This window comes from Lactuca sativa, chromosome 4 (genome assembly GCF_002870075.4).
Source record: "Lactuca sativa cultivar Salinas chromosome 4, Lsat_Salinas_v11, whole genome shotgun sequence".
In the NCBI taxonomy this organism is placed as follows: domain Eukaryota; kingdom Viridiplantae; phylum Streptophyta; class Magnoliopsida; order Asterales; family Asteraceae; genus Lactuca; species Lactuca sativa.
In genome coordinates, this window is record NC_056626.2 from 155,868,700 (window position 1) to 155,878,971 (window position 10,272).

General features: G+C 32.9%; 2 protein-coding genes across 3 annotated transcripts; one reads left to right on the forward strand and one right to left on the reverse strand.

Annotated features, from left to right (window-relative positions):
• The first annotated feature begins 6,269 nt into the window (after positions 1-6,269).
• LOC111907424 (exocyst complex component EXO70I) lies at positions 6,270-8,287 on the forward strand. Its single transcript, XM_023903185.3, has one exon. It carries the CDS (start codon positions 6,344-6,346, stop codon positions 8,285-8,287), a length of 1,944 nt encoding a protein of 647 aa, XP_023758953.1. The 5' UTR covers positions 6,270-6,343.
• Positions 8,288-8,342: 55 nt separating this feature from the next.
• LOC111907425 (glutamyl-tRNA reductase-binding protein, chloroplastic) lies at positions 8,343-9,934 on the reverse strand. Of its 2 annotated transcripts, none has more exons than XM_023903187.3 (5): positions 9,370-9,934; positions 9,186-9,266; positions 8,977-9,078; positions 8,749-8,898; positions 8,343-8,673 (listed from the first exon to the last, which is right to left on the reverse strand). In XM_023903187.3, the coding sequence occupies exons 1-5, from the start codon at positions 9,769-9,771 to the stop codon at positions 8,434-8,436; spliced, it is 975 nt and encodes a 324-aa protein (XP_023758955.1). In that variant the 5' UTR covers positions 9,772-9,934; the 3' UTR covers positions 8,343-8,433. The 2 variants fall into 2 exon arrangements, with proteins under 2 accessions (XP_023758955.1, XP_023758954.1); XM_023903186.3 differs by having other exon boundaries at positions 8,977-9,081.
• Positions 9,935-10,272: the final 338 nt, after the last annotated feature.

Consider the following 10,272-nt stretch of genomic DNA (forward strand, 5'->3'; position numbering starts at 1 on the left):
TATATATTTAAAATAATACTTATTAATAAATAATAATACAATAAAAAATAAATAAACCCTTAAAATGAAATTAAAAAATAATTAACTAAATATAAACTCATAATACAATAAACAAATATTTTAATATATAAATATTATATATTAAAAATAATATTTATTAATATACAATAATATAATAAAAAAATAATTTAATTAAAAAAAATAAAAAGAATTAATAATTGAATAAAATTTAAATAAAAAGATGCATAAATGGTCCTTATAATTTGGTTGCAGAAATGGTCAATACGGGTAAAATTGATGTTTTAAAAAAGTTAACAGCCAAACTGTTAAAGTTAACATTTTTTGACAAAAAAATACACAAGGTATCAAAATTTGGACCACTTTTGCACCACAAAACAATTTTAGACAAAAATCGCATAATTTTGACAACTATAGAGACCATTTTTACAACTTTGTCATATATATATATATATATATATATATATATATATATCTCACAAATAAAAGTAACTACAAACGCATTACTTAAATAAAAATTTAAAATGAACAATTTTACTCGGTAAGGCTTTGGGGTATGGGAGGATTCACATGCATGAAATGTTGATATGGTATACAAGTCCATAGTGAACACCACTTCAAAGGCTAATGGGTGTGATGTGGAATCGAGCTTGCTATGCGTGATTATGCCAAATAAAATTCATTTTTTTCCAAACTGTCAAAAAGTTCGCCAGTGAATGCATATGTTTGTATATTAAAATAAAAATAAAAAAAGTTAAAAGATAAATAATGTGTATTTCCAAATGATAATAATCTGGTAGTGAATTTGTAGTGAAGATGACGTAACGTAGATATGACAACACTTTTCTAATAGTTTGGTAGTAACCGTACCTTTAGCCTAAGTTTAAGAAGGTTTAGGTTGATTCATCTGCAGTTTATTGTTACTACAGTCGGTAAGTTTAAGAAGGTTTAGGTTGAATTTGGTATTATTTTATTATGGTTTAAAAGAATATATCATAGATCAGGAAACCGTTGAAATATGTGGTGGCGTTTAATTATGTTTGATTCCCGATTTGATCAAAGAAATTATGAGGTTTTGTCATTTAGTTTGTTTAATTATTGGCATTTAATATTTAAAGAACAGAAGAATAAATTAAGAAAGACGTACGTAGTATTTGGTGCTGACTATACATATTTCTTTAAGTATGGTCTGTTAGTTGACGCATCGTCGATTTCCATTAAACACTTTTTAAAGACGTTACTATTAATACATTTTCAGTATAAATGAAATTCTTGAACTGTGATAATTATTTAAAATATGAAAAGTCATTGAGATGATTCAACGATCAAGACTTGATAACACATGGATGTTGATATCTCAACACCGGTCTACCTAATCCCTTTGCTTTTCACCAACCTCTTTCCTAACTTACTAAAAACAATCCTATGTGTTAGAGTAATATGGATTTGTATGTTATATTTTTGGGAAATTAAGAAATCGTCCCTTAGACCTTTTTGATATAAATGATCATTTTTTTAAAGTAACTATATTTTACGGAACATATTGTTTCTGAGAGCTCTCTGAAATTCCGGAGTACGGTTCCGGACCATGGTTCCGGAATACAGTTTACCATTTTATTTATTTATTTTGCGCATAGCATGTGGTTTTTCTTTTAAAATAAATTTTGGTTTTATATAATGTAGAAGTTTTGATTTTATAAAATATATCCTTTTGTTTTTATAAAATAGAAAATGCAATTAAAATCAACAAACAACTAATAAATACATAAACTAAATAAAAGATGTGTTTGTAGGTCGTATTACAAATACGATGTTTAAATTATCTTTGTCCTTATACCCCCCAAAAAATTGGTTAGTCGTGCCCATGGACCGGTTTTACCCTATACAAAAATCGATTTCCTGGTGATCAACACCTCTAGGAACCAACACAAAAACACCTCACAGTCCCCTCTGCTATCAATCTGTCGTGGTATGTATGAGCCTTTTCGAGGATCATCTTGAAGCTCTTAAGTGGGATTGAATCGGTTGGTTCGGTACCCAATGGGTGACTCCCACTAACAGTTTGTAGATGCGGGCTCTCATACCTATAAACCAATCATCTTCTTCCGAACAGTAGCCACCTTTCCAATGACTATCATATATATTCATTTTGAATGTCTTCAAATTTAAAGCCCCTCAAAACCAATGAGCTTTTGGTATATTGATTGGGATGTAAAGCTACAAAAAAGTTAGAAATAACTATTAGTATATAAAAACTTAGGTAATGTAATCCAAACAAAATTATATCGTATCACACTCTACCCAAGCTGGGTAAACAGATCCGTCATCAATGTCACTCCAGTAAAATGTATCAGTGTTGAAATCTGACGACACAACCGTCCACCGAGCATCATCCGATCTACAGTCTAAAAACAATGAGATCCACATCATGATGTGCTGCCAATTAAATTTTTTTTTTTTGCAGTAAAGTAAGTATTGTTTTTAGAAGTGTAGTATGTAATGATCAAATAGTTATATTACTTACATCACATGATAACCATCCTCCATGACTATCCACATATAACCGTGTCCAAAACTCAAGCGAAGCAAAACCGGTCAAATAATTATGAATAAACAACAACAAACCATCTCGTACTTTATATACACTATGTAACGTCCCAAAATCATGGATAAAAATTTTCGTTTTAACCTAATCGAAAACCAACAACTATTCATAACATTCCCAAACAAAGTATGTCAAATGAGAGTAATCATCAGAGTACAAATCCAAGTCATAAAATAATACAAAACATAGGTGGATGCGATGTAATCATGTCGGGCCCTTCACTTTTGTACCAAAAGTACCTGAAACCATAAACATAATTGTAAGCACAAAGCTTAGTGGGCTTCCCCAAAATACCACATACAATGAGCATGTATATAACAACACGTAGCTGTGTCAGGTCCGTATCAACCCCATATGACAGCATGTAGTTCTGCCAGGTCCGTATTAACCCTCGGGGTCCATATCAACCCATATAACAACATGTAATTGTGTCGGGTCCGTATCAACCCCCTATTCCGTAATGACTCTGAGCCCGATTTGGCTCTAAATATATATAACATTCAATCATATTAAACATAATCACATAATCACATACATCTAACACATATCAACCAGCGGGCCAACATTGGTGCCATCGACCCACTAGTGTGGTAAGAAAACTTACCTCCAAAAGAAGATAACCGAACCACACACTCGAGCTGCCGCTGACACGACTCCTCACACTAATTATATCCCAAAAATAACCCTAATTAATAATCTGGGTTTTTAACCCATAATAAATGGTCCAATACTCCATTTATCCTAATTAGGAAAAAACGGTCACTTAGCCCTTCCTATTCAGCCCAACTCTTAATGGTCCAAGGCCCAAAAGAACGGCCCACTAGATGGAACTGAGTCGTACGCCCCGAGTACTACTCTGTATTCCATGCGTACAAGCGGCTGATGTAAGAGGGAAGTCGAAGTCGAGGTGCAGTACGCGCACTGTACATCTTCTTGTGCCCGATGTACGTACCCTAGATAAAAACTCTCATTAAGGTCTTAATGCCTTAAGAACTTACGTCCAAACTTCATATTTGAGCTTAATAAAACATCCAAGGCCATAAAATTGCAATATTTATGCCTTTACATGCCTACAAGGAGCCCAACACCAAAAACTTAACTTTTTAAATCATTTGCCACACCATAACACTTGCATGAGAGAAAACCAATATCCAAGCTTGCATTTTTATGACTTGAAATACCCTAAAATGTCTGAAAGGACGGCTTAAAGGCTTTGGAGTACCACATACTCGCAAAGACATAGGTTTTGGGACAAAAGGGGTAAAATATAAGCTTAACCAAGATCTAGATAAACATGCACCCAGGTTAGAGCTTTATACCTCCGAATGGCGCACGATAAAGAGAAAATGTTGGATCCAAGGACTTGAGAGGCATTGTATGTTCGCTAAACATGATTCATTTTTCTCCACATTTTTTTAGCGAACATACAAAATGAATTATTAGATGATTCAAAGCTAAGATGATTCACAAGAAAAATTTCCAAAAAAAAAAATCTTCATGATTCATTTTTAAGTAAATTAAGAAAAAATTCACTTGTATGACAATTTTGGTGAATAACAACGAAATCATTATATAAATGAATCATCGGTGTGTTTTTTTGAGATTTTTTTTGGTGAATCATGTTATTTTTAATTCATCTAATGATTCATTTCTTTTGTTCGTCAGAAAAGTGTAGAAAAAAAAACTTCTTACATTTCTACAAAAAAAAAAATCTTACCTGATCTATATATATATATATATATATATATATATATATATATATATATATATATATATATATATATATATATATATATATATATATAGGGTTAGGTTCATGTGAGACGGCCTAATTTTGTGAGACCGTGATACGCATTTTTTTGTTTTTAATTTTTTTTTAATTTTTTTTAGTTAATTCAAGTTCCGAAAATAATATTTTAAAAAAAAGAATTTTTGGATTTTTCCATTTATTTTGCATTTTAAAATTATTTTTAGAATATGTACAGTGTAATATTCTATTAGAATATTTCACGTATTTTTCAAAAAAAATGGAATTTATTTTTATTTATTTTTATTTTTTTTAGTTAATTCAAGTTCCGAAAATAATATTTAAAAACAGAATTTTTAGATTTTTCCATTTATTCTACATTTAAATTTTTTTTTAGAATATGTCAGTGTAATATTTTATTAGAATATTTCACGTGTTTTTAAAAAAAAAACGGATTTTTTTTAATTTTTTTTATTATTGTTTATTTATTTTTATTTATTTTTTATATTTTTTTAGTTAATTCAAGTTCCGAAAATAATATTTAAAAAAAGAATTTTTGGATTTTTCCATTTATTTTGCATTTTAAAATTATTTTTAGATTTGGTCTCACGGTCTCACAAAATTAGAATGGTCTCAAATGAACCTGAACCTATATATATATATATATATATATATATATATATATATATATATATATATATATATATATATATATATATATATATATAAACACGTAAAAAGCTTTTGTGAGAAATGAATAAAATTTGTGTAGTAAATATGAAAAAGAGTAAATTATACGAATGGTTCTTATGGTTTGGGGTAATTTGCATTTTTGGTCTCTAACTTATTTTTTAACTTGTAAGGTCTCTATTGTTTGTTTATGTTGCGTGTTTAGTCTCTGTCTTACCTAAAAAAATTATTTTGCCCTTGTTTTTTAAATTTATTTAAATAAACACATCACCAACCCCATTTCTATCTCACCTTACATTACCTTACCTACCTCACGTTATTTAAATAAATTAAGAAATTAATGACAAAATAATCTTTTTTTAGTAAATACAAAGATCAAACGTGCAACAAAAACAAATAATAGAGACATTTCGAGTCAAAAAATAAATTAGGGACCAAACATGAAAATTATCCTAAACCATAGGGACCATTCGCGTAATTTACTCTATTAAAAAATAGTCGATCCGTGGTTACTTTCTATTTTGTAATTATTCCTATTTCTTCCGTGGCAAAAAAAGAAATTAAAAATTAAAAATTAAAAGTTCAAAGTTAAACATCATTTAACACATAATTTATAGTAGTATCTAACATGATACAAATTTCTTTGTATTTTTTTTTAATCTTTTGACTTGCATCCGTTTTGATAAAGCAATATCCTTTTTAAACTATTATAAGCATTTAGATTTGGCATTATATATACAATGGTTAATAATGATTATTATCGTTCTTAATTTGATAATTATAAGTCATTTTTCCAACAACCTTCGAGTCGATCCCCATTATTGTCCCGTATTATGATCAAATATACATCATGTAACTAGGTGACTAACATAAGGGTCTATTGTCCATAAGAAGCTCGATTTCCATTGGAATTAAAACTTTATTCTAAATCTCAAACACTGACATTTTTTTTTACAAATATGACACCTTACACCAACTGAATTATATTTTGATTATTGAGGAAAAAAACTATGTTCTGGATCGATTTGGACGACGAAGGTTGTGGAGAAGGATGAAGGAATGGTTTTCATAGCAAAAAAAGAGAGTTGGAGTTGGTGAGATGAAGCAAAGCATGAGTATGAGTAAAGACATAACAATTTAGCAGTGAAGTTTGGTTTGAATATATCTTCCACTACTCTCATTTGGTATGTTTGGTAAAGAAATTAAACTCCCCAAGAAACCAAACAAAACCCTTTTAAGATTTATCACCTCAATGTGTCTTCATCATCACAACTCCCCCTAAAATGGAACATCTCATTCGCACTAGAGATCTTCTCAAAACCACCTTACACCAATCCACCCAACTAGACCTCCAAATCCACCAAACCACCACCAATCTCTCCCGTATCAATTCTTCCAAATCCCACATCACAAACATCCCCTGCCTCTCCACCCTCCACCACCACCTCCACCGTGCACTTCCACCCGTTTCCGCCGTCTTCCAGGTCTACCAGGTGGTGGAGGAGCTCGGGAGCCTACTCTCAGACCACCACCCCTCCCCCGACCTCCACCACCACCTCTCTCTCCTCAAAAGATTCAGCCAAGCACTCACTCTTCTCACCAACACCTGCAACTTAGCCATCCTATGGGTGGAAGACATCAACACAACCATTGTTGACAACCTCTACCACTCCAATGTCTCTAAAACTCTCCATATACTTAAACAGTTGCAAAGGTTTGAAGAACGCTCTCTTCTCAAACACGGAATTCTAAATGTTGCTTTTGAGAATTTAAAACATGAATTCACTACTCTTTTAATCGAAAACAGTTTCCCTCTTCAAGTTCCTTCGTCTCTTTTCTCATCTGGTGATGATGAAAGTGATGTGTTTGATCCTTTACCAGAAGCTTTACCTTTCCCCATTGTCAAAAACCTACAAGATATCGTTGCATGCTTTTCATGCAACAATCTTGTGGACCAATGCGTTCATGTTTATATCAAGATCAGGGGCACAATTGTCCATAGAAGTTTAGAAGGTCTTGATTTGGATTATTTGGAGATTACATTAACAGAATTTCATAGCGTGCAAGAAGTAGAAGGTTATATAGACGAATGGGGGAGACATTTGGAGTTTGTAGTTAAGCATCTTCTTGAACTTGAGTACACACTCTGTGAACACGTGTTTAGTAAGAGCATTGAAGTCAATGTGTGGAAATATTGCTTTTCCAAAATCGCCCTCCAATCGGGAATACAGAGTTTTATCAAATTTGGGAACACAATTACAAAGTGTAAGAAAGAAGCAATCAAACTTTTCAAGCTCCTAGACATCTTTACCACTCTCAACAATCTCAGACAAGATTTCAACAGAATTTTTGGTGGAAAACCATGTTCAGAAATTCAAAGTCAAACTAGGGAATTTCTCAAGAATGTGGTCAATGGTGCATGTGAAATTTTTCAAGACCTTAAAGCACAAGTTGAGCTACAAAGACTAAACGACCCTCCACCAGATGGGACAATTCCAAAATTGGTTATCTTTGTAACAGAATATGCTAACGAGTTGTTAGATGATGAATACAAACATGAACTTGAACAGGTTCTAAAGATCCACTCCAGTTGGCATAATGAAAGTAAGTTCACAAAGGGAATTGTTTCAGTTGAAATTAAAAACATAGTGAAATCACTGGAACTTAACTTGGAGACATGGGCAAAAAGATATGAAGATGCTTCTTTATCTTATATTTTCTTGATGAACACCAGCTGTTACTTGAGCAAACATCTAAAGGGTACAAAGCTCGGGGATCTAATGGGGGAATCTTGGATAAAACGACATGAAGTTCATACAGAATACTACACATCACTTTATTTGAAAGAAAGTTGGGGGAGAATTCCAGCTTTATTAAGCAACAATGACAGAAACAAAATGAAAGGATTCAATGATGTATTTGATCAAGTGTTTAGAAAACAATCTGAATGGGTGTTGTGTGATAGAGATTTGAGATGGAAAACTTGCCAGATGATCATGGAAGTTGTAGTCTCTGTTTACAAGGCCTTAGTGGAAAGTGGGGATACTCATAGTCCTAATAGTAATAAGTATTTGAAATATAGTGATGAGAAAATAGAGAATATGTTGACTTCCATGTTTAGGTCAAAGTTGGATAAGTATGGTTCTAGTGCCAAGCGTACAAGCTTGATGGGGAAGATCAAGAATGTTGTTACAGGTCATTTCTCACCAACAAATGCTGCAGCTTGATCTTCCATGGCTTCTTTCCTAACATAATCATGTACAAATTTGCTATTTGTGTATATGTATATAAAACAGACTGTATTTTCCTTATTGATTAATCAAAATATAACTCATCTTACAAAATGGTATGATCAAAATCAGGAAACTTGTAATCATTGTACCTTGGAGGCTATTTTCTTCAACTGTTTTACTTTCTCAAATTCTAGGGTATGGTAGTTTTTTTCTACTTCCCATGCTGTCTGGGACATGCCATTAAAAGACGATTTTGCCCCTTTCTCGTCTGTAACTTCTCTAGGGAAAGGAATCCGGACCTCAAAGACATCATTTTGGGGAGAATACAGATGTATGTCAAACCCTAATCGATCAACCCACACCATCTTTGCTTCTGACACCTGAACAACCAAAAAGATAGATGCATTCAGAGCATATCATAAAGAACAGATTAATTTTATGACATATTCTGACACCTGTACATCTGAATCCACAAAGACATTGCAAAACCGGAGAACATCTTCCATGTTATTTGTGTTTATCTCATGAACTAGACGCTCAGCAGAATCTTTAAGTGGATCAGCATTTGCAAGTCCATAATCTGAAGAAGAAACCCATACACCATCCTGCATTTGTTGTGTCTTTGAATATCAGATTATCATGAAATTAAGTAATTTATATGTACAAGTTACCAAATTACAGACCTCCATGAAGTTGTCCATTTGCAATACACGTTGCACATCAAGAATATGGATGAATTCATTGTCTGCTTTTTCTCCAAATCTCTTTGCCCATAGTGACTTAATCTTCTGTCAAAAAAAGAGAAGCTTGAAATGTCGATGAGAATATTAAGATTCGTAAATAGAATTGCACACAGAAGTGTGATATTAATGGAGCCTAATACAAGAAGTACCTTCAAGAGATTTTCATCGTCAGGTCTGTGAAGGCTACCTTGGATGGTGCACTGTGTTGTTCGCAGACCAGATTGCTCTAACTTATTAAGCAGAAGTGCATAATCAGCCATAGAAAACATAAATCGTGCGAATAGAAGCAAAATGGATGTAGGTTGAAAAACAATCAAAGATTTTCGCAAATACCTGAACATTAAGGGAGGACCTTTTGTCGTTAGCGAAATGGTGATGAGAAGCACTTAAGCAAACAATTGGTGTGCCTTCTGGGTCAACGGCGAAGCGAACACCAACAGCAAGAGGCCAATTGTCTTGGGCCGTAGTTGAAAAGGTGCCAACAGAGGATAACTCCATGATTGTTCTTGAAATTTCAGCTGGGGAGGGTTTATTACTCTTGGTAGTGACATTTGATTGTAAATGGGTTTGTTCGGGCGCCAGAGAAACCGAACATCTCAAAGGCTGGAGAAGTAAGGACTTGGGAGGATCGAAGCGAGGTTTGTAGTTAAAGATGGGTTTGGAATGAGAAATTGGAAGTTTTGGGGAGAAGATAGATTGGAGAGGTGAAGTCATCGATTGGGCATGTGGAAGCATTTTGAATTTTGATCGAATGAATGAATGAATTGGGTGTTTTCAGAAGATCGACACGGGTAGGGGTGACTGTAATAAGAAAGAATTCTGGATGATGATGTTGATAACGAGTCGGAATTGAAACGAAAATCCTTGATGTTGTCCTGGTCTAGGTCACCAAAAGGTAAAAGGCAGCATCGAAACGTCAAACAAAGAAAATTATAAAGTAAGTTACATGAATGGTCCCTGTGGTTTGATTATTAATGTAATTTATATGTTTGGTTTCTCTAACCGGAACAATACCTTACATTTTATTTTGTTGTATATTTGGTCCCTACCATATATAAAAATACAATTTTACCTTTATTTATTTCTTTTTAACATTTTTAACATTTATTTTTGTTATTGTAATTATATAAAGTAAATGGGACCACCACCATTGTTACTGACGATACTATTCCCCTTGGCGTCGTCATCATCATCATCATCATCTTCGACAGACATGACAACCATCGTATCCGGCAA